The sequence below is a fragment of the Thalassophryne amazonica genome, chromosome 6 (genome assembly GCF_902500255.1).
Source record: "Thalassophryne amazonica chromosome 6, fThaAma1.1, whole genome shotgun sequence".
Classification (NCBI taxonomy): Eukaryota; Metazoa; Chordata; class Actinopteri; order Batrachoidiformes; family Batrachoididae; genus Thalassophryne; species Thalassophryne amazonica.
In genome coordinates, this window is record NC_047108.1 from 102235614 (window position 1) to 102260867 (window position 25254).

The 25254-nt window shown below is 41.3% G+C and overlaps 2 protein-coding genes across 2 annotated transcripts; one reads left to right on the top strand and one right to left on the bottom strand.

The window, feature by feature from the left end:
• Nucleotides 1–4058: 4058 nt before the first annotated feature.
• LOC117512784 (peptidyl-prolyl cis-trans isomerase FKBP1A-like) lies at nt 4059–14345 on the top strand. Its single transcript, XM_034172998.1, has 5 exons — nt 4059–4318; nt 4410–4457; nt 8052–8164; nt 8321–8491; nt 13588–14345. Exons 1-4 carry the CDS (start codon nt 4282–4284, stop codon nt 8450–8452), a joined length of 330 nt encoding a protein of 109 aa, XP_034028889.1. The 5' UTR covers nt 4059–4281; the 3' UTR covers nt 8453–8491; nt 13588–14345.
• A 172-nt stretch (nt 14346–14517) lies between these two features.
• LOC117512782 (syntaphilin) lies at nt 14518–24223 on the bottom strand. Its single transcript, XM_034172997.1, has 6 exons — nt 24032–24223; nt 19636–19751; nt 16992–17123; nt 16265–16414; nt 14839–16039; nt 14518–14760 (listed from the first exon to the last, which is right to left on the bottom strand). The coding sequence occupies exons 2-5, from the start codon at nt 19677–19679 to the stop codon at nt 14857–14859; spliced, it is 1509 nt and encodes a 502-aa protein (XP_034028888.1). The 5' UTR covers nt 19680–19751; nt 24032–24223; the 3' UTR covers nt 14518–14760; nt 14839–14856.
• Between the last annotated feature and the right edge of the window lie 1031 nt (nt 24224–25254).

Below are 25254 nucleotides of genomic sequence, written 5' to 3' on the forward strand. Positions count from 1 at the left end.
ATGATATTGTAAGTGCGTGTTTGCACAATCATGCATGCACAATCACAGTCGGATATTCACACGACTGGAAAGCAACCGGAATCCGTCTGAAATCCACCTGAAAGCCGTCCCGTGAGACCAACACGGAGGTGGTTTTGTGCTGTGTAATGAACGGCTCCGTGGCGCGTCCCTCCGCTTCTTTTTCCGGATCCCAGGTCCCGGATCAACAAAGCCTTCACATTGGAAATGATCTGGTTGTTCCAGCGGGGTGTCAGCCTGTCGATGGGGGCTGGGAGCGCGCCGCGCTCTCAGGAGTTGTGGGCCGTCCTTAAAGCGGCAGTAACACTCCGTAATCTGTTTAATCCCCATAAAATCGGCCCTGAAAGCCATATTAATTTTTCGAACGGTGTCCTCCTGGAAGTCTCTCACAGTTTCTGGAAAAAATTTGATGCAGCAAAGCTCCAAATCGTTCAGACATTTATTCGCAATAAAAAATAGACGAGAGGGGTGGACCACACCTCACTCAAAGCCTGCTCACAGGCGAATGACGCAACCGATAGGCATGAAAAAACTCACGCATGCGCATGAGGGTTCAAGCTTGTCTGACGCAATCACACGTGATTCAAATCCATATGGTTTTTTAAAAAAAAATAAAGTCGGATACTTTTCTAATAGACCTCATATAAATGGCTGTACTTCCTAAATGGATAATGATTTTTTTTTTTTAAATGACTTGAATTAAAGAATCCACTACAAGCACATTTTGACTGCTTCATTTTAACTCCAACGTAATGATGTACAGAGTTAAAAACAAACAAAAAACAACCTGTGCCACTGTCAAAATACTTGTACAGGGGAAACCGGGGCACAGTGGATCAGAAATGTTGTTTGTGGCAGGGTAAACACATTATGCAGGCCCGGATCCAATTTTTTTTTACACATCATTCATCGGTTTTCAGCTTTGGTTTTCATGTCAACCTATAGTCCGTAAATTATACGGATTTTTCCGAGTTTCAGAGTCATACGGACGTACAAATAAAGTCTGATATTCAGGGTTTGGTCTGTAGCGGGTCTGTAATCAACCGTTTCTGCAGTGCAAAATCTGTAGTTTTTGTCAAAAGCATTTCCTTTCAGACATTATTGGCATGAATGTCTTTCCATATATCTGAGCTGAACTCTTGCAGCTGCTGTGCTTCACTTCAGGAATTTGTAAAGAAATACAGCACATTTCATTTTGGGAGCAGAAAACATTTTAGTCGATTGTAGTTTCTTGTCTGTATTACGTTTGGAAAGTGGTGTCATTTTATTTAAAGCGGCAATTCATTTTGAAGTTATTGTACTTGTTATTGTATCACAACTGTGATATGTGTACAACTGTGATGTATTTGTTTTAGTATATTTAGTCATGGACATGATGAATATTGTTACCTGCTGGACTGTTTCTAATTTTGATTGGTATCAATGGAAAATGTCTTCTGTGAACTGTCTGTATCTCAATATATTATTATTAACAATATATGCAGTCATATTTTTATTGATTTTTATCAACTGAAAAAAAAAATCATATATAGATTCAGGTATAATTGAAAGATTTTGGCAATAAATTTGATCCTGTTTAGTCAATTTTTGTTATAGTGGTTTTTTTAGGACATCATATTTATACAAATAAGTGTTCACTATGGTCCATGAAGTATAATAAACATATTAAAAGAAGTGTGACATTGTATGTTGCACACAAATAAAAGAATGAAGATTAATGAATAACAAGACGCGTACGATTTTTATTTTATCATTGGGCAAAAATGCATCTGTCAGATTTTCACTCTGGATCCAGCCCTGTCATGCATAGGTTTAGGACATTCTATTGTGGATTTAACCCAGCAAGTTATTGTTTATAAGGCTGTGTTTAAAATCGATTTTAAAATTTTTGATTCACTGTGCCCCGGACACTAATTCATGGGGCAACTTAGAATATAATGAAAAACATGATAATAAAGATTCAAAATTATTAAATATATGCCGATGCACATACAAACTATAATCCAGCAAACCAGCTATGTAATGTGTGAGTGTCTTATATAGTGATATGAGTCCTTTAGAAACTATAACTACAACTGTCATAATTTCTGTTCTGTTAGTCAAAAAGACCTTCAATTAAGGAACAGCTGATCTGATGTTGAGACAAATTCACAATCATTACAATAAAAAAAAGTCTGACGCTGATATTCATGCTATTTTGCTTTGGCAAAAAGCGCCCTCACATGGATGAACAGAGTACTGCTGCGCATTGTTGAAAGTAGAGGTGGGCGATACCGGGAATTTTGGTATTGATCTGATACCAAGTAAATACAGGCCCGGTATCGCCGATATCGATACCGATAGTTTTCATATTTAATCTTCATAGATCCAAAAGACCAAGGATAGAATTTTTCCAAACATTGTACGTGACAACAAAATATGAGGTCTATTAGAAAAGTATCCGACCTTATTATTTTTTTAAAAAAACATATGGATTTGAATCACGTGTGATTACATCAGCCAAGCTTGAACCCTCGTGGGCATGCAAGAGTTTTTTCACGCCTGTCGGTGACGTCATTCGCCTGTGAGCACGCCTTGTGGAAGGAGTGGTCCAGCCCCCTCGTCGGAATTCCTTTGTCTGAGAAGTTGCTGAGAGACTGGCGCTGTGCTTCATCAAAATTTTTTCCAAAACTGTGAGGCACATCCGAGTGGACACCATTCTACAAATTAAGCTGGTTTTCGGTGAAAATTTTAACGGCTGATGAGAGATTTTGGATTGTTTCTATCGCTGTAAGGACTTCCCACGGAGCGGGACGTCGCGCAGCACTCAGAGGCGACGTCGTCCTCCTGTTTCAAGCTGAAAACCTCCAAATTTAAGCCTCTGTTGACCCAGGACGTCGTGAGAGAACAGAGAACTTTCAGAAGAGGTCGGAATCAGCAGTTTATTCGGACATTCCACTGTTAAAGGAGATTTTTTTAATGAAAGACGTGCGGACGGATTGGCGCGTCGGCTCGCAGCCGGCGCGGTGCGCCCGCCACAGGAAAAACACCTCCGTTGGAAGCCTTAAGGACAAGTTGGAACATGCCCTGCTGTTAAACCATTTCTCAGATACTCACTCAACTGAAAGCCACCAAAAGCCACCTGGATTTTACAAATGGTTATCAACACGGAGGTGTTTTTCCTGTGGTGGGTGCACCGCGCCGGCTGCAAGCCGACGCGCCAATCCGTCCGCACGTCTTTCATTAAAAAAATCTCCTTTAACAGTGGAATGTCCGGATAAACTGCTGATTTTGACCTCTTCTGAAAGTTCTCTGTTCTCTCACGATGTCCTGGGAAACACAGGCTTAAATTTGGAGGTTTTCAGCTTGAAACAGGATGACAACGGCGCCTCAGAGCGCTGCGCGATGTCCCGCTCCGTGGGAAGTCCTTACAGCGATAGAAACAAACCAAAATCTCTCATCAGCAGTTCAAATTTTCACCGAAAACCAGCTTAATTTGTCGAATGGTGTCCACTCGGATGTGCCTCACAGTTTTGGAAAAAATTTTGATGAAGCACAGCGCCAGTCTCTCAGCAACTTCTCAGACAAAGGAATTCCGACGAGGGGGCTGGACCACTCCTCCCACAAGGCGTGCTCACAGGCGAATGACGTCACCGACAGGCGTGGAAAAACTCACGCATGCGCACGAAGGGTCAAGCTTGGCCGATGTAAAAACATATGAATCAAATCCATATAGTTTTTAAAAAAAAATAAAACGGTCGGTTTCTTTTCTAATAGACCTCGTACATTATCGCAATCAACATTAAAAAAAAAATCACTCAACACAACTTAAAACAAAATATCCTGAGGTAGAGGGCTGGCAAACCACAATACAAGGGTGCGCTGCTCCGCGATGTGACACAGCGCAGCGCTGCTCTTACAGACAGAGAGTAGACTGTGATGAATCTGCGTGCGCAGCAGTCACTGCATGCAGGAGAGAAAAAAAGCTGATCGATCTTCTTACACGAGGATCGTTCAATATCAATATCAGCGTTGGTATCGATATTAGGATCGATCCACCCACCTCCAGTGGAAAGAATCTGCTCTCTGAGTGCCCCTTTGGCCACTGCTGCAAACATTTCTGGAATATTTTCCATCACACAGCCTGAGTTGTTGGCGTTTATTGTTATTAAATCAGCAGTAAATCGTGAGAGTGGGCTCTGGTTTTTGTCGTGAAGCCCCCACAGCTCCTCCTCTTCCCGCTCCGGTTGTCGGTGGGCGACAGAAAGAACAAGAATCAAGAAAATGGGAGTCGAAATTGAAACCATAAGTCCGGGTGATGGTGAGGATAAAGTGTTTTTTTTTTATAATCATTATTTTCAGGATTATTTAAAGCGGTTGTATTTTTATTATTACTTTTTTTTTTTTTTTAGGACAGACATTTCCGAAGAAGGGGCAGCAGGTCGTTGTTCACTATGTCGGTGAGCTTTTTTTTTTTTGTTGTTGTTACTCACATTGACCAAACTTGGTGTGATAAGATATGCGTAAGTGTCTTTTTTTTTTCCTCGCGCGGTCCTCAGGTTTCCATGAGCTAACGTTAGCATAGCAGCTACAATTAGCGTCTTGTCGCGTTATATAACGTTAATATAATATTGGTGCCAGCGATTCGCTCGTTTACATCTCACTGTCTTATATTTATATGGCGATAGTGTTGGTGTCATTTTAGACCTTTACGGTGACGGTGAGTGCCGCTGTGGTGTTAATCTAACGGTATTTGCTCGGCGAGTCGCTAGCCCACTGTGCTAATCCCGTTAGCTTTCTCCGTGGGAGGCTTCGGAGGATTAAAATCACTCACTGACAAATTATAATGTGGGTGTTGAAATGAGCGAAGTGGCACATAACTTGACAAAGGGAGCGATTAAAAATATTGTTTTTTAGTAGAGCAGAAATAAAATTACCTTATGAGGTGTAAAAACTGTTATTTATTCCTCATGAAAATATGTTTTTATGGTGCACTTCTTGTGCATGCTAAAGGATCGTTAGCAGATGTTTGGAAGCAACACATCCAGTAGAGGAGTCCAGATGGTTACAGTTGCTCACCAGCTAATCTTTCAGCGTTTCTTCATCATTTTTTAGCCCCAAGAAAGCAGATGTCTGTGCAGAAAACCAAGTTTCAGTATCTCATCTACTTCCTGAGATGTGGTAATTAGTGTATTTTAAATGAGGCTCCCTGATTTGATCTTGACCTCAGATGCTTGACCCTGACATGGCCTGCATGGTGAGATGATGGACCACCCAAGGTGAATTGAACTTACTCTTTGCATTTTGATGCTCTTGCCACAGACAGACATTCGCCCTATTGACGTTTCAAATCCCGCAAAACCTTGGGAGAGGTCGCCGCTCTGTGAGATCTCAGTAACATTGAGAACTGCATTAAGACGCTCTGATCACGCTGTGAGCTCCGCTCGCTTCCTGTTCATGTCGTTCTGGGGGAAAGAGAAGTTTGCTCTTTAACGTCTTGATATTATTCTTTACAACACTGTTTGTCCTCTTTGTTCCAGACTAATATATATAATATGTCTGAAATTCGGTTTCCGTTTATTAAATTCCACGCAGATTAAACATAGCAGACATGGATTATTTGTTATAATTGTTTTAGCAAGTTTTCAGGGTATCATGCATGCAGTCTCTTATTAAAGTGATGAAAAGCATAAAAAAATTACATTTTTGTAGTATAATTAATTTACAATTGTCGTCATGAGGATTCTCTGTTTGACTGCGGCGACTCTCTGGCGCACAAGGGATTATGGGATACGTCAGTAGGGCGAATGTATCCTCTTTAAACGTCACGGCTATTTCTGATTTAATGACACTTATTTCATTAATTCAGAAAACTGATGATTTTCTGGATCTATATGAAGTATAGATCAATTCAACAGCTCCTGGAGAAACGCCACAATTTTCAGCATAGGAGAATATATTTTTTTCTTTGGGATGTGGCTAGTTGTATGTAGCCATATTAACAATATCAAATTATTTTCATATGTAGTGCAGTCTTATTAGGATTAGTGGTTGTGATTAACATTGTTTAAGAATCTTTATCTTCTTCTTCTTCTTTGTCTTTCGGCTGTTCCCGTTAGGGGTCGCCACAGCAGATCAATCGTTTCTATCTTCCTCTGTCACACCAACCACCTGCATGTCCTCTCTCAGCACATCCATGAACCTCCTCTTTGGTCTCCCTCTTCTCCTCCTGCCTGGTGGCTCCATCCTCAGCATCCTTCTCCCTATATACCCTGGGTCCCTCCTCTGCACATGTCCAAACCATCTCAATCTCGCCTCTCTGACTTTGTCTCCAAACCGTCCCACCTGAGCTGTCCCTCTGATATGTTCATTCCTAATCTTGTCCATTCTTGTCACTCCCAAAGAGAATCTCAACATCTTCAGCTCTGCCACCTCCAGCTCTGCCTCCTGTCTTTTTGTTAGTGCCACTGTCTCTAAACCAGACAACATAGCTGGTCTCACTACTGTTTTGTAAACTTTCCCCTTCACGCTAGATACTTCTTCATCACCTCTGTTCCCTTCACCAACATGCCCATTGAAGTCCGCTCCTATCACCACTCTTTCATGCTTGGGCACACTCTCCACCACCTCATCTAACACACTCCAGAAATCTTCTTTCTCCTTCATCTCACAACCTACCTTGGGGCATATGCACTGATATTCATCATCACCCCTTCAATTTCCAACTTCACACTCATCACCCTGTCAGACACTCGCTTAACCTCCAACACACTTTTAACATACTCTTCCTTTAAAATGACCCCAACACCATTTCTCTTCCTGTCCTCACCATGGTACAACAACTTGTACCCACCGCCGATGCTCCTGCTCTTACTTCCCTTCCACTTGGTCTCTTGCACACACAATATGTCTACCTTTCTCCTCTCCATCATATCAGCCAGCTCTCTCCCTTTACCAGTCATACTACCAACATTCAAAGTCCCCACTCTCATTTCCATCCTTCTAGTTTTCTTCTTCTCCCGCTGTTCGTGGCAACGTTTTCCTCCTCTTCTTCATCGTCTTCGCCCAGCAGTAGCCCAATTTCCACCGGCACCCTGTTGGGCAATAGCACCGGTGGCGGACGTTGTTAACCCGGGCCGCGACCGATCTGGTATGGGAATTCGATTCTGAGTCTGCATAGTTGGGTTGGCTTGTTTTACGCTGGATGCCCTTCCTGACGCAACCCTCCTCATTTATCCGGGCTTGGGACCGGCACTCAGAATGTACTGGCTGCACACCCCATGTGGCTGAGTTTTTAAGAATCTTTATCAATAGCAAATAATGTCCAAGTATGTAGCCTTTTGATCATGTGACCTATATTGACCAATGAGAGAGAGAGACAAGACATACTAATTGAATTTCACTATGTGAATATTGCTAAGTTCGAATAGCCACTGCCTTTTTGTTGTTGTTGTTGTCTGAACAGCAGTCCTGAGGTGCCCATCCAAATTACACACACTAATAATGATTCACTCTATATTACTAAATGTGAGTATCTCACAATGTCTGAAACACAACCTAAAATGAAATGGGATTAAACAGGTCTGGTTTGTTTCTGAGAAATTGGGGGCTCAAGTACCTAAATGACAGGTTGTTGCAGGATTTTTGAGTTGTCTTGTAAATTCATAAATCTAGAAAACTGAACTAATGAGATAATACCTTCATTCAGAAAAAATAAGGTAATTAATTTTCTCAAGTGAACACATTACACTTCTGTTCAGTTCCCTTGGTTCTCTTGCTCATATGAGGATTTCCTGTTTGTCTTTTAGTATCACTGTAGATTAAATAGTTTTAAGATATTTGGTGTGTTTAAAAAAAAAAAAAAAAACATGAAATTTTTGTGTAATTTGTCTGCTAGGATTTTTTTGGGTGGAAATTTTCATAGCTGCTGTTCACATTTTGATTGACTAGATTTTTAAAAAGTTGACAGAAATTAATGATGAGTTGTAGGCCTGATGTAGAGTCTATGCTGAGTTACGGTCAGTCATTTATGAGCTTGTCTTGGCTTTCATCAGGCACGCTGACGAATGGAAAGCAGTTTGACTCTTCCAGGAAACATGGAAAGCCATTCAAATTCAAAATTGGATATAATGAAGTTATTCGTGGATGGGAAGAGGGAATAGCCCAGGTAAGGATTATTTATTTCTTAAAAAAAAAAAAGAAAATATTTAATGCTTTAAATAGAAGTAATGAATGAGTTACGTTGTTAAAGTAGTGTGCACATAATTAGCAGTTTAATGAAATTGCAGCAAATAGAACTAATAGAATGTCACCACTCCCAAAGATGAGTGTAGGTCAGCGGGCAAAGCTGATTTGCTCTCCAGACTTTGCCTATGGCAGTAAAGGGCACCCAGGCGTCATCCCACCAAATGCCACGCTCATCTTCGACGTGGAGCTGATCGGCCTGGAAGCCTGAAAGTTGTGCACTCACTTGAATTCCACTCAGATTTTCAGGGTAAGATGAGCATTTGTCAAACATTCACCACAAATATGCATGCGTCTGCTTTATGTTGTGTGAGAGTGTAAAGCCCCTTTCACACCGATGTATTCGTAGAGCTGCTCCGGCCACTTTTAGCAGCTGTACTCTGAGTTTTTTCACCCTACACAGTATGCTAAGGGCTATGCACATAGGACGGAAGAAATTAAACATGTTTAATTTTCTTTGGCGTAGAGTGCTCGACAGTTTTAAGCAGGTCTGCGCAGCACAGCGTTACTCTATGCAAGTCTGTGCAACATGGTGCTCCTGTACACATCCAAGAACTGAGTGCCTGTATCCAGAGTGATTCAGCTGGAGAACATGAGAACATGATCACACAGCCCACAGCACCTGTGTGTGCTGACAGCTGATGTAACTGATGGACGTGTGTGCTCAGAACAGGGAATCGAACCTCAACTAAGAAATCCACAAACACAACAGAAACAGCAGGTCTCTCTCTCTCTCTGTGACTTTAAAATAAAAGTGCACTCACTGCATGTTGGTGTGATTATCAGGTCTGATCAAATCAGCAGACCTGATCGGAGCAACCGGAGGTTTAAAAGTTTAAGGAGTCACAGCGGTTCATTCACGGCAGCCTTTACCACAGCCAGACTCAACATCTGTACACAATGAAAATGATCCACCAAAACAAAAAATAATAATGTTAAATGACTCTGTTTCTGAGCTGCACCACACTATGCAGTAGAGAACAGAGCGCACTTCCACAGAGGCAGAAAATAGCAGCTTTGGCTACATAACTGTAAAACCCTCACGACGCAGTCCACTGTTTTCCAAGTGCAGTGATGTGTTTTGCACAGCCGGCAGGAGTGAACTGGTTTTAAATAGCGGCAAGAGCTATACGTGACTGTGTACACACATTAAAAAGCGAACACACGCAGCTGCAAGAAGATCTACGAACACGGAAAACGGCTGAGTACACGCGCATTTCGGGCGTATTTACATGAAACACAACACCACAATAAGCAGCTCTACAAATATGCCAATGTGAAAGGGGCTTAACAAAGACAGGCGTGTCATTGGGTCACTGATATGCGAAATTTTGCGTGTTTAAACAGTTTTCACACCCCACATGAATGGTATGTTCCAGAATCCACATAGTTGGTGAAGGTAAAGCCCCTGTCACATTGGCGTATTCGTAGAGCTGCTCATTACAGCGTATCGTCTACGCTGTAATGAGCAGCTCTCCGCCCACTTCACGTGGAGTTTTTTCTCAATACGCAGCAGTATGTTGAGGGCTACGCGCGTAGGACGGAAGAAATTAAACATGTTTAATTTTCTTCAGCATACAGCACAGCATGGAGCCTTCACATGAGTACACGCAGCGCCGTGCTACTGCCTGCTGTTGTGAGCCCACCCGCGCTGCAACACGGTACTGTACGCCATTTCACACCTCCTGCCGGGCTCCATTGTTCTTCTGGAGCTATAAATACTGCAAGATCGTCGCTTCACTTTATCATACTGGACTCATGAGGACTGTTCACTGTGTCGCAAAGCTGACTGTTGTCGTTTCATAAAAGCTCTCTCTCTCTCTCTCTCTCTCTCTCTCGCGCGCGCGCGCACTATCAGACTCCTTAAAATAAAAGCACTCTCTTTCGCGCACGCTCTCTGTCTCTGTGGGTCTAATCAGAGCTGTGACTCTTTAAAATAAACGTGCACTCGCTGCATGTCGGTGCGATCATCAGACGACCAGATCAATCAGGTCTGATCAAATCAGTGGACCTGATCGGAGCAACCGGAGGTTTAAAAGTTTAAGAAGTCACAGCGTTTCGTTCAGGGCAGCCTTTACCACAGCCAGACACAGCAGCATCTGGACACAAAGAAAGTGATCCTCCAAAAAAAATAAAAAAAAAATAAAATAAAGTTAAATGACTGTTTTTGAGTCGTACCACACCATGCAGTAGAGAACAGAGCGCACTTTCACAGAGGCAGAAAATAGCACTGAACTGGTTTAATAGCGGCATGGCACACGCGACTGTGCACACATTAAAATGCGAACACGCAGCTGCAAGTATGAATGAACACTGAAAAAGGCTGAGTACGCGCGTATTTCGGACGTATTTAAATGAAACACAACGCTGCAATGAGCAGCTCTGTGAATACACCAGTGTGACAGGGGCTTAAGGTTCAAACGTTAGTTCCCACAGAAAAGGTGCATGTCGGCATCACGCAGTTATTGATGGCCAATCAAATGTGGAAAATAAACTTTGGAACGCTTTGAGGTTAAATGACCTCGATGAAAATGAGGTTAAAAAACAAACAGCCAAGTGGATGAGGAGTAATAATTGATTTGCAAATGTGCCATTGTGCTTTTCACACCAAAGGAAACCTCATCTTAATGCCATGATTCAGATCTGCTTGAAGATAAGTGACTTTCTGTTCATGTTTGTGTTTTTCTGTTAGCACGTAGGCTAAGGTAATGTAACCATAGCTTGTCGTACCGTCCTGACTGTTCTATGGCCTGTAATCAAACTGTTTGCTAGAGCCCGACCGATATGGTTTTTTTTTTAGATCGATGCCGATAACAATATTTGGATGGAAAAAAAATGCTAATAATCGATAAATCGGCTGATTTGCCGATAAATCAGCCGATATTATTTTTTTTAATGAATAAAATGTTCTTTTTTGGACACTTAACAAAAAGGTATGAGCTAAAAGCTGAAGCTTTGTCCTCATATTTATTAACTTTATAACAGAGAAGAATTTTCAAGTTCAAAAAATGCAATGAAGAATCAAACCTTTGTGAAATTAGCAAATACATATCCTTAAAAAGAGTTGTGAAATACATCTGGTCTTGTACCTCTTGTTGCTGCAACTTGGATATAGGTTCAGAATAAGGATATAGATCCTTATAAACGTACTTGTATGCTTTTGTCAGCTGATCAGTGCAGTGTGACGGCGAACTACGGAGGCCGGTGATGAACACACTTAAGCAGGGGTGTAAGCAGCTGTCGGTTGAATGGAGTCAGAGCTCCAGCTACTGGACAAACAGTGCAAGGACATTTTACATTGCACACACAAACATTATTTCAGTAACTGTTCTGTTTGTGAGAAATTATCGGCAAAATTTCGGCTGATAGTGAGTACTTTGAAAAGGGCTTATATCGGCCGATAATATCGGCCGGCTGATATATAGGTCGGGCTCTAATGTTTGCACTTTCAATAAATATATCCACTCTGCATTTGTAGCTCAACTTGAACAAATCTTGTAGCCTAACATCTGTAACATGTTTGAAGCGTGGTCACTTGTCCAGCTGTGTCATGAGCCAGTTCTTCATACCACATCGCTAGCATATACAATGGAGGTGAGGATAGCTAACCACGTTGCATTGTTTTGTTTAAGTATCCGTTGGTCTTGAAGCCATCAGTCAATCGTTTTACTAAAGGTTCTTTATTGGACGTTTGTGATGCATTCAATTAACTTCATTCAGCTTCTCTCATTTTTCACTCTGGGTTGGCATCTGAATGTTGATTTGGCACAACATTTAGGCCAGCTGCCCTTCCTGATTAGGAATGGATATTGATAAGATTTTATTTATCAATCCAATTCCATATCGATTCCCTTATTGATACCTCTTGTGAATTTTCTGTGTACTAAAAGTAGGCTTTACAGGTTTTCTATGTCAGTTTATTGTCTGTATTACAGCGCTTGGAAAGAGGTGTCATTTTACTTAAAGCAGCAATTCATTTTGAAGTTATTAATTCCGACCAGACTCTGTCGGCAGAGAGTGGCGCAACGTTTGGAGCTGTGCCAGTGTAATGGAGGATGATTCTCGTTTCTTGACTGCAACAATACAAGAGTCCCAGTTAGTGACTTTAAATCACGCAAAAGTGACTCATGACTGACATATTTTAATGGCTTTGAGAGGGGTTAAGAAGTGGACTTGCCGCTTCTGAAGAGCAGCAAATCAAAGAACCAATGAGCCAACGGATGAAAGCACTGCTTCATTGGTTCTCGCTTCAAAGTGGAGTCACACTGCAGAAACGGTTGATTACAGAGCCGCTGCAGGGTCTGTAATCAGTGTAGAGGAATGATCATTTTCCTGACAAACATTCTCAAAAACAATGGCTGCTCTGAAGGACTGATAAGGGAATCGTTAAGCAAAAAGGCTATTGATATCAGTGGATCGAATCATTTCTTAACGATACCTGAAAAGAACTGGTTCTCGATACCCAACCCTATTCCTGATGTAATGCTACATTACATGGAGAATGCGCAGGGGTGGTCTTGACCTGGGAACTGTCTGACCTAGAAACAAGCACACTAACAGCTTGATTGCAATTAAGATGCTTTGAGAAAACAGTTTTCAAAAACATTTCTTCAGTTGATTACGACAAAATTTTGAATTTCATATTTTGGAGCAACTAAAGTACTTTTGGAAACAATTCAAGGTACTACTAGTATTAGTCCAAATGTGAAAGGTACCCAGCCCTCGTCTTGATGGAAAGTGAGAATACTGTTGACTCTTGTACATGTAACAATGTTGGAAAAGAAAGGACAAGGTACAGTTACTGCTGAATTTTGTATGTAGTCAAAGGCTGTCTTTATTGTAAAGTTTCTTTATGTTGGGTTTCATTTATTTACAGTGAAAACTGACCATATTCCAAGTTTACGTACAATGAATTTTGTATATGAAAGCACATCAAATGTTCCAAGTTACAGATTTTCAAAATACTCTTATTGGGAGGGGTGCGTTGCCTCAGTTGCTTTTTTCCATCACGTCTAAGGGTTCATTCAGTGTAGAATTTCCCAGTGACGTCCCTGCTCTGAGACTATATCGGGTGTTATGATGTAACTCAGAATCTACTGATCACTGTAACTGTTTGTGATTTATCCCCAAAACCATAAAGCCAAAAGTTGAAATGTACATGTAGGTAGCACAGCATTGACATGTGCTCACCAAGTATGCATATTCATCCTGAGGTATTTGCGGTACTTCGTGACATTAAGAGCTTAGGGAATAAGTGTTTATAGAAGGCTTTAGTGTCTGTAGTGCATAATCCCCTTTTTCACATCCCTCTTATCACAGTGTATAAATCCTTTCCTCTCATTTCAGGTTGACTCCTATCTCGGGAACATGGAGGAAAATGATAACAGACGATTCCTGCATAGGACTTATGTATTATAGCTTCAGTCATCCACTTTCCTTTCATTTAAATGTATACTAAGTATCACTTGATTGAAACCTGATTCTTCTATACCTTAGATTCCATACAATAATAAGACAGACTGACCCATGTTTTATCATTCTGCTGTTTTTTTTTTTTGCATAACTTTTGTCTTGCCATTAGGACCCATTTATAAATTGGTGTTAGATCCATGTCATTCATGTGGTTCTGTGGCCTTTGCACTACAATGATTGCAGGTATTGAATTTTTTTTCTAGGTTTTTGCTTTTGTGATACTTATGGGGCTAAATTTGAAAAATAATATGGAATACCATGTAACCAGGGCGATTTCATGATCAAGCACACTTTTGCCATAAATACAAGCTTTGTGCAAATGTAGGAATTTGCTTTTGTATTTATACAGCAGTATAAATGCATTATGTATGAGAGTAACCATGTTTATTACCCCATACCTTTAAAATGTTTGCTTGTAACAGTATTTGAGGACTTGTTTGCCAAAATGTGGTCTTGTGAGAAAACATAGTTGATCTCTGGGAAAACCTTTTTAAATCTGCATGCCATGTTCTCCTCACCAATTTTTGAGCACATCAAGAAGTTTGTGATTATTTCAAGGAGTGTGTAACAAGCTGTGGAAGTTGTTAAAGATCTGTTCCTTACTCTGTACACATTAAAACCAGTAATTTTAACAATTTTGTCTTTTCATTAAATATTCTCATTTATGTATGTTACTATTTTACAACATACAAACCTACATTATTTTTTAAGACAGCAGCTTTGACTTGTAAAATAGTATTAATCACAAAGGTTTTAAATGACTTTGAGGGGAGCACACCAGTCAAGAGAATAAACGACAGGTGATGACTATTTTGTACTTTTATTACTCTGTAGACAATCTTTGTCAAGACAACAGGTCACATAGGGTAAATTCACTGAGGGGGCTTTTGATTTGAGTAACATAATCCAACTACAAGTTACATGCACTGCAGGCAGTCGCAGTAAGAATATTTGAATAAGCATCTATTGGGAAAAACTAATCATTTGTTCTCTAAATCCAAATAGAACAAAGGGAGGGTCTAATATATGACAGTAATAAAAACAAATCTGGAAAAAAAAAAAATCAGCAATGCTGAAGATGTTGAGAGCTTCATTTGTACTTTGTGAAATGTAACTGTTGAAGACAAGAGGAAGAACAAATGGTCATATTGGTGGTGTTCCATTCATGCTGGTAGGTCTGGCTGTATTCTGGCGCCGAAGTGAATGGAGGGCCACGGCACAACAACCTCTTAACAGTGACCCAATTTGATAGACTGGCATGACGTCCCGCGTCCCTCCTCGACACAGCCACGCCATGGTTGGGACCACTGGCATTGCCAGAGCCAACAGATCGACAAGGAAGGAACTGCTCCAGTGACCCAGCTGAGAGGAATAACCATCTTCATTCATGCTTTGGGATTCCTCCTTAGTGTTCTCCTCAGTCTCCAGCGCTGTCACCTCCAGGCTGACTGGAGGTTGCATTACAGGGTGGGGTTGCTTGGTGTGGAGTTCTTCTGGAATCTCAGAATGGGAGGAGGGAGGTAAAGATGTTGGAAACTGGCGTTTTATTGAGGGGGTGATGATGTCCACTGTTGCTAATGAAATGATGCTCAGCTCTTCACCAGCACTATCCTCACATAGCCAGGTCATTGTTGGGCTGCAGGCCTGGGAACGGACCTCTGGCTTCTTTTCTGCTGCAGGAGTTGGGATAGGGGTACTGGTGGTAGCAGCGGATGATGTTGGTACTGGGACTTCTTCCTGAGGTAAGTGCAGGAACAAGTGGTGATGGGGGAGGTAGGTTGGTCCATCACACTTGTAGCTGCTGCTGAGTGTATGGCAGGAGTGTGACATTGGTAGCACGGCACCCCTGCTGTACAACCTTTCAAAATTAGAAGAGCTCAGCACAGCTGAAGGACCTCCACTGAGGCCTTGTGATGGTAACTGTTCTGATGGCACCGCTGCCTCCAGAAGGTGGGTTTGCCCTGATATGCAAGATCCTCTACTTGGCTCAGCAGCGTGCACGCTATGCTCCAGTTGCAGTGCCTCGCTGCTCAAGCGGTTGCGAGTGGTGCTTCGGCTCAGAGTGTTGGCTGGGGAACAGCCACATGACTGAGATTTCCCTACTGGCCGAGGACCCCACAGTCCTGAGTATGGCTTGTGCTCATGGGGGCCTTGTTCAGGGACTCCCAGGTTGGCTCTCACTGACTCTACCACCCCTTGGAGGTGCTGGATCTCCCTGCGGGCCTCTTTAAGGGCTAACTGGGCTTCTACACGGTGGCATTCCTCTTCTATCCAGTCTTCCTGCATCCTAAACAGCTGAGTCCTCAACTCTTCTATCTCAAAATCCCTGATAAAGAACAAAGGATCATAGATTTATTATACATACTTCTCAAAACTGTTCCTCCTTTACCGACATAAACTAAGTATTTTATCAAAGGTATGCTTTTAAATGTTAAACTTTTAATATCATATAGGTCCAGCAGTATTGAAATCACAGGTACATAATAATGTGATGTAGCAACATTCTCAGGGCACTAACCCGCCACTAGATTTACCACCACCTAAGAGTTACCTGTGTTGTAATCTTTCAACGTTGTCCCTCAGCCGAGCTCGTAGATGACGTATGCACACCTCCTTTTGTTGCAGGGGAGTGAGATACTGCTCTGGGGTTGGGGGCTTGATTCCATGGTTATCACTGCAGGCTGTCTGCTTCACCTGACGCCTAAATCAATGCACAGGTAGAAAGAAAGAAACGGGAACCAGTGCAACGAAGCAAACAAGAATAGAGTTTAGCAATGTGGACTTGCATCAAGTTCTTGGGTGTAAACCCGACCTAGTTGGTGGCCTTTGAATGTTCCTCCAAGCCGTCCCTGTCTTAAGTTGTGCAGGTTCAGTTATCTTTCAATCATATTGTTGGTAAATGTGATAACTATCTGTTAGTTGTATTTAAGTTTTTGATCATGTCTGTTGTCTTGATGTCAGGATTAATCAAAATTTCCAAAGAGGACCACCCACCCTCCACCCATAATTCCTGACATGATTTGGTATGGCGTGAAGTAGATAACATTCCATTAGGATAAAGGCGTGTCTGCCCACCAGTCTGTGGTGCAAACACATGAGCAGCATCTAGCAGTAGTCTTTGGATCAGCGTAGTAATAAAACACAAGTTGTAGTCTGTGCTGTGTAAAAGGACACTGACAAAGACCTGGGCCTGGAGAACATGAAAACCCACCAGGAAAAGCTGTACATGTAATAACAGTTGGGTACCTCCTCTAAATATTGTTATTACTGGCCCTTACCTTGGCGTAGTGGGATATGTGCGAACTGTGGGGTGGCCCTCTGCTGCCCGAATTCGACCAGGATAGGTGTTGGTACTCGAGGTTTCACTCTGGGAATATCGCCCACTCCCACCACCAGTGCCCACTGAACGCCTGAAGAGAGCTCACGTTACTCCACATACTGTATATTTGACAGAGGTGGGACAAGGTCACTGTCAAGTCATTCTCAAGTCCTAAGTTTCAAGTGAGCTTGCAAACAATTGGTGATCATTATGACGTGAGACTTGACTTGAGACTTGTGACTTGCTGGTGACTTTGTCCCACCTCTGATATTTGATGCTTAGCAGCATTACCCCCGTTAAGGAGTTTATGTTCTCACTGACAGTCTGTGTGATTGTCAGCAGCAGGTCATCAAAAAGGAACTAAAAATATTTCAAATTTGGTGTAGAGGTAGCCTCCGGTTCATTGCAGAACTCATTAAATTTTGATGCTCAATTCAGATCAAGGAGCAGATCTGGCCTTTGATGTTTGAACTTTGATCCCAATCACTGATCTGTGGTCTCAAGTCCTTAGGTCATGATTTCAAGATTAAAACAGTCAGGAATCAGAATCACAGATGAGGAAATAGAAATCAAACTTCAGCAATCTGCATCAAAGTTTGGTTATTAGGCCCAAAAGGTCAGCGATAAAGATAAAAAAAATCTGGATCAAAGATTAGGGGTCACATTCAAACATCTATGATCAAGCAATCAGAATGTAATTTAAACGATACAGAAGAAAGGTAAGGATCAAAGATAAGTACTCAGGCTCAAGCGTCAACAATCAGGATCAAATGGCTGTGATTTTGATCGCAGTTCAGCAATAACTACCTGTTTTGCGATCGAAGACCAAGTTCAAACATGAGTAATCAGGATCAAGCTTCTTTAATCATGATCAAATCTTGGTGATCAGGATTAAAAAAATTCAGTATCGGGTTAAGCAGTCTGTTATCTACAGTAGTGTTCAGAATAATAGTAGTGCTATGTGACTAAAAAGATTAATCCAGGTTTTGAGTATATTTCTTATTGTTACATGGGAAACAAGGTACCAGTAAATTCAGTAGATTTTCACAAATCCAACAAGACCAAGCATTCATGATATGCACACTCTATTAGTAAAAAAAAAGTAGAAAAGGGGGTGTTCACAATAATAGTAGCATCTGCTGTTGACGCTACAAACTCAAAGCTATTATGTTCAAACTGCTTTTTTTAGCAATCCTGTGAATCACTAAACTAGTATTTAGTTGTCTAACCACAGTTTTTCATGATTTCTTCACATCTGCAAGGCATTAATTTTGTTGGTTTGGAATCAAGATTTTGCTCATTTACTAGTGTGCTTGGGGTCATTGTCTTGTTGAAACACCCATTTCAAGGGCATGTCCTCTTCAGCATAAGGCAACATGACCTCTTCAAGTATTTTGACATATCCAAACTGATCCATGATACCTGGTATGCGATATATAGGGCCAACAGCATAGTAGGAGAAACATGCCCATATCATGATGCTTGCACCACCATGGTTCACTGTCTTCACTGTGAACTGTGGCTTGAATTCAGAGTTTGGGGGTCGTCTCACAAACTGTCTGTAGCCCTTGGACCCAAAAAGAACAATTTTACTCTCATCAGTCCACAAAATATTCCTCCATTTCTCTTTAGGCCAGTTGATGTGTTCTTTGGCAAATTGTAACCTCTTCTGCACGTCTTTTATTTAACAGAGGGACTTTGCGGGGGATTCTTGCAAATAAATTAGCTTCACACAGGCGTCTTCTAACTGTCACAGCACTTACAGGTAACTCCAGACTGTCTTTGATCATCCTGGAGCTGATCAATGGGTGAGCCTTTGCCATTCTGGTTATTCTTCTATCCATTTTGATGGTTGTTTTCTGTTTTCTTCCACGCGTCTCTGGTTTTTTTGGTCCACTTTAAAGCATTGGAGATCATTGTAGATGAACAGCCTATAATTTTTGCACCTGTGTACACATTTCCCCCTCTCCAATTAACTTTTTAATCAAACTACGCTGTTCTTCTGAACAATGTCTTGACCCTCCCATTTTCCTCAGGCTTTCACAGAGAAAAGCATGTTCAACAGGTGCTGGCTTCATCCTTAAATAGGGGACACCTGATTCACACCTGTTTGTTCCACAAAATTGATGAACTCACTGACTGAATGCCACACTACTATTATTGTGAACATCCCCTTTTCTACTTTTTTTTTTTACTAATAGCCCAATTTCATTAGCTTAAGAGTGTGCATATCATGAATGCTTGGTCTTGTTGGATTTGTGAGAATCTACTGAATCTACTGGTACCTTGTTTCCCATGTAACAAAAAGAAATATACTCAAACCTGGATTAATCTTTTTAGTCACATAGCACTACTATTATTCTGAACACTACTATACATCAAAGTTCAGGAATCACTTCATTTCAGGTGAGTGTTCAGGGTCCCTGATTGTCAAATCATATGGGTACTTTGGTCCAGATCCAGTTAAGTGGTGGAAATCTGGTGGAGAAAAATGCATGTTCTAATAGGGTACTGCATCATGGTGGACTAAGGACTGGTATTTGTTTTGGGGCTTAACTTAAAGGAGACTACGTAGTTCACACATGAAAGCAGTCAAGCAATACCTGCGCTGACTTGAAGAGGGCTTCCGACTCGGAGTGAGAGACATTGATGTGCCAGAGACCTCACACCTTTCCAGGCCGTACTTTAGCGACAGATGCTAGGATCCTTTACAGCTGAACTGCAACAACATCAGTGAACACACTTTAAGAAGTCATTTTACAACAATTATGCAAAATTAATCCGCGGCTAATCTCTTAAGTAAAATTAATTATGACATGCACCCAAATGGAAAAAGTACCAAAGAAACTCCTTTTTATTCCAGCCTGACATACAGTAGTCATGATGTTCTTTTCAATGGAAGTCAGTGATGGTAAACCTAAAAATAATCTAAACCTGATGAGTCAGTCTGCCAACAAAGCATTCTTTCTCTGCTGACACAAAGAGGACGTAGTGAGTTCACAGTCAGGGACTTCCAGTCTGTAGAGCCAGTGCCACACATCAACATCATTTATCTTCAAAATAATAAGTGATGTTGCAATATAGTACCAACATCTGACATTCGGTACATGGTATAGGGTACAGGATGGCCAAAAATAGTGACCAATCCCTACATAAATAAGAACTACGATCAGTCTTACCCCCAAGAGCTATAGTACTGAACAAAAATAAAGCATAATGTCTAATATTTATTAAAAACAATATGTCTAAAATTTACGAGAAAATTTGCTCCTATTTATTCAGGTTATACACACTTTTTATTACTGAGTGAATACTCACAATGTTTTGTGCTGTCTTTAATTAGGCAGCACACCCGCAAACTGTATATATATGTACACCTGGAGAAAAGAGCAAGGTTGTGTCAATCAGGGCATCCAGCATGAAACCTGTCCCAAATATGCAGATCAAAAACTGGAATTCTGCACCAGATTGTTCCAATGAGCATCACCTACACTACTGGCAGCCGGGTACTGGGCAAAAACTATGTTAGTGTTGGGTGAAGGAGAAGAAGAAGAGGAAGAAGCCGTGTCCACAGTGTGTAAGTGAATCATTACTGCTATGACTGTTAAAGGGAGAGAGGTGACTGATGTGATGGCGAGGAGAAAGGTGGGCATACAAGACAAGAGGAAGGGGAGTATGGCCAGAACTATTGGAAGTGAGTTAAAACTGTTCCACCACGGTGTGGATGGGAAGACAAATGGTTTCAGGGCAATCCTGGAAGAAAATCAGATATATGAAGAGTGTCTCAGGGTGATAACTGTGAAGCTGGAAATTGAAAGCATGATGAGGAATATCATCAGTGCATATGTCCCACAAGCAGAGTGTGAGCTGGATGGAGGAAAAAGAGATTTCTGGAGTGAGTTACTGTAGATAAGGTGATGGAGAGTCTACCCAAGGAAGAAAGAGTGCTGACTGGAGATGGTGAAGGGAACAGAGCTGACGAGAAAGTAATGAGTAGAGTAGATACAGTGCCAAGGAGAGGAATGTGTAAAGATAGATGATCGTGGATGTTGTAAAAAGAATGGAAGTTGCTGGGGTGAATATGTTTAACAATGAGGAGGAGCACAGGGTGACTTATATGAATGGAGGCAGGTGCCCACAGGTGGGCAACAGGCTATGCAGGAGAAGCAACTTCAAAGTGACTGGAGACTAGTAGGTGCATGCAGAGGAGAGTATAATTAGCACTGGCTAGTGGTTTGTAGGACAGCTTTATAGATGAGAAGAAGAAAGAAAGTGAAAGCTGAATTAAAAATAAGACTGTGGAAGAGGAAGTAGGATAAATGTGTGAAATTTGGGGAGCAAATAAAAATAGACAGTAGGTGATGGTGCAGAGATGCTGGACAACTTGGTAACTAGTGCGGAAGCGGGGAGAGACCTGGACAGAGGAAAGACAACAAACAAACATAGTGGTGGAATGAGGAAAATTACAAGGACAAAGAGGTTGACGGAAAAGAATTGGGATTATCAGAGAGATAAAGAGTAGACAGGACTACAAAAAGATGTGGCATAAGGTAAAAAGAGATGTGATGAAGGTTTAGGAACATACAAATGTGAGCTGTACACAAAGTTGAACACTAAGGAGAAAATGACTTTTATAGAAGGGGCAGACAGAGGGACTAAACTGGAAAGAGTGTGCTGCAGGTTAGGTTGATAAAAGATGCACATGGAAATATGCCAGTGTGCACTGTGGAGCCTCAGCTGTTAACTGTAAATTATTACTCTATGCTGATGACTCTGCCCTTATTGTGGCTGATAGGAGTCTGGCAGTGATTCAGTGTAGATTATCAAGGGAGTTAGAGTGAATCCAGGAATGGCTGACTGATAATAAATTGTCCCTTCATTTGGGCAAAACAGTATATACACATGATGGCATCACGTACATTCACTGCATCAAAGAGTAAACCAGAAAAAACAATTCCATACAGGTGCAGTGCAACAGGAAGATGCTTGCTAGTCACTCGCATGTCACATACTTGGGCCTTGCTGAGCCTTGTATTCAAAATTCTTCATGGTATGGCTCCATCATTTTTTTTTCATATTGGTTCAGCTTTGTTCAAAATTTACACTCCATCAACACAAGATACCTCATGTCAAAGCATTTAGTAAATCTACTTTTGTGTACACAGCTGTCAAAGAATTTAATAACTTAGCTGTTAGGTCTTATAACACTCTAGTTAGTCCTAAGAAGCACCTTTTTAACAAACTTATACAAGAAGAATCAAATGCTTTTATGTACTATTAGTTCATTTTACTTTGGTTTAGTTATTTTATTCTGTTATTCAGAAAATGTTTTAGATTTCTGACTTTTGTACATATTTTATTTTAGTATTTATTAAGTGTATTTTATTATTATTTTGTTTTAAGGGTGGGAAATAAACATCTTATTGATTTCACGTGTTATCCTGGGTTTTTTTTATGTCATATATACATGTTTTGTTTGTATGACTCATTATTGGCCAAACACATGAAACAAAAAGTGCTAACAAGTGAGAATATGTTGACAAGGTGGAGAAAGTACTTTGAGGAGCTGATGAATGAAGAAAATGAGAGATGATTAAATGATGTAGCGAGTGAATCAAGGTATTTGACAGATTAGTAAGGATGAAGTTAAAACAGATATGAGATATAGGAGATGAAGAGTGGAAAGACACTTGCAAGATGACATGTCAGTGCAGACAGGCATGGATATGTCAACCCAATGTAATGCCTGTTTGTGATTTGTGAATTAATCTAATTAATTAATGAATCTATTAGTTTGCAATACCGTCACAAAATGCACCAGACTTTTGTGATGGCATCACGAAATGTGGGGTGACGTGATGGTGGTGGTGGTGGGGTGTCTGTGGGGTTATGGTTAGGATTAGATTATGTAATAGACTAATATAAAAAGTGTGTCCTAAAAATGTGACATTTCATGACAGGAGCATGAAAAAAAAAAGTGTGAGGCCGGGCTGGGATATGTTTAAGAGAAATGGCAGCAGGGTTTTTACCAAGTTGTTTAGCAACTTGTCTGTAGTTTAAGGCCTAGAAATGAGTTTACTCTGGAATGTTGCTTTGAATATGTTACTACAGCTTCACTGACTACGTTTACATGCAGCCAATAACCCTTTCATAACAGGAATATTAGCAATAACCCGGTTGTGCACGGCCATGTAAACACCCGCAAAAACCCGAATAAGACCCCTGGGTTACTCCTTTTCTAACCTGAATATCAGGTCATATAAACGTGCATACTGATGAGCTGGATGTTGATCACAGGAATTTTCTTGTTCCCAACCAAGATTTGTGTGCATACAGTTGAAACAAGGACGATTTTGTACACCCCCACTGCCTCTCCCATGGGCTAAAAATACTTTTAATAAGCAATTCACATGAGAGCTTTGACTAATGGCCCCTTCCTCCCCTACCAGCTTTGCCTACACATACAGTTGGTGCTTAAACTGCTGCACTGATTTATGTTATATATTTAAATTCTAGGACAGTGAGTCAGGCGGAGTGAGAGCTCTTCTGTCTGATGCGCAACAAGTGGCAAAGCGCGTAATTGGTGAGAAATACGCAATCATCTTACGTAAGTGCGAATGTTTACTGCGGAGGTGGATGCAAGAAATGTGTCGAAAGCAGCTCCACGGATGTCAGAAGGTTCCAGCATGTAGAGCCGATAAGTAACAGCCTTGATATTACGCACAATATGGTGTCAAAGAAGCATTTTATCAATCGTCTCCTACAACGACCCTGTTAGATAATCAGTCACTCGGGTCCTCAACAGCAGCCAAACACAGGAAAGAAAAAGACAAATAATCATCTAAAGATGTCTTTAAACGGGACATCCAGCAGGCTGAGACAACATCATTTTTTTTAAATTAAAACTAATATAATATATAACAGCTGATCCTTTAGTTCTACGTGTGTGAACAACTCAGCGTGCGCAGATTAAAACAGCAGGTTTGGATTTGGATTTACCACATTACGGCAGCATCGCTGGAAGTTGCGCATCGTGGAGAAGCTCCTCCAGGTTGAAAGGGTCGAGTCCCCGTCGGCAGGAGGGAGAAAAGATGCTGCTGATGCTGACGAGAGTCCATCCTGCAGCCGTGCGTCCCGGACAGGAGCCTGAGCCTGCGTCTGCTGCATCGAGCTTCTTAAAGCGACAGCAGCCCGTTTGGGAGCTGCACATGGAAAGCAAAGAAGAAAAGTGCACAGCTGCGAGGTGTATAAGCCACAAAGCCTTGAAATGGCTGATTAAGTGCAGGTACTGGCCTAACATGTTCCTAAAGAACACCGACTAATGGTCTCAAACTGGCAGTCCAAGGGCCAGATAAAGCCCAAGAAATGGTAGTGATTGTACCAGGGGCGTAGGCAGAAATCATAAAATGGGTGGGCCCAGAAAAAAAATCAGACGGGCCTAACCTTTGGGTTGTAGGTAAGGTGTAGGTATTATAATATACCATTTGAAAAAGTATGCCTTGTTTGGACATCACAAGCAATGTTATCACTTAGCCTACAGCACTGACAAAGTGAGCATACAGACGCTACACGTCAGACACAAGTACTCTTCATGGATAATGCAAGCTGCAGTGCAGCACCACACACATTCAGCGCAAGTCTGGTAGCCTACTTGGCTGGGCCTAAACCCAAAACGTCAGTAAGTATTTAAATAAGGCATTGTTTCAAAAGTGAATTCCAAGTTTAATGATGAACACATCTCAGCCAACTGCACAGATGCTGTGTGCACAGTTACACAGACGCAAAGTGTCAGACGGACAATGCAAGCTGCAACGCAATGCTTAGTCATGTAAAGTCCTTTAAAATAAAAACTCAAAATATATCCACAACATGAAAACAGGTTGGCTCGGTGGCCAAATTATGAAATTGATAAACAATGGAAACCATGGCTCAGCGGCCAAATTAAAAACCATCAGAACGGACACCAACATGATTCGTGGCAGTTGCAATATAATATTAACAATTCGGACTATTTAGAAGAAAAAAGTAATTAATGGTCTCACACTTACATTTGATGAATCCTTTTAATGCTACAGCAGGAGACGACGGTTTTTTTTGTTGAACTCTCTTATCACGTCATCATAGTCCAACGATTCAGTCAGTTTTCTTTCAAGGGAGAGTGGATTCAGTCTGTGAGTCAACATGGATGTTCCGGTGGACGTTTTTATCCATTTAACAGTAGA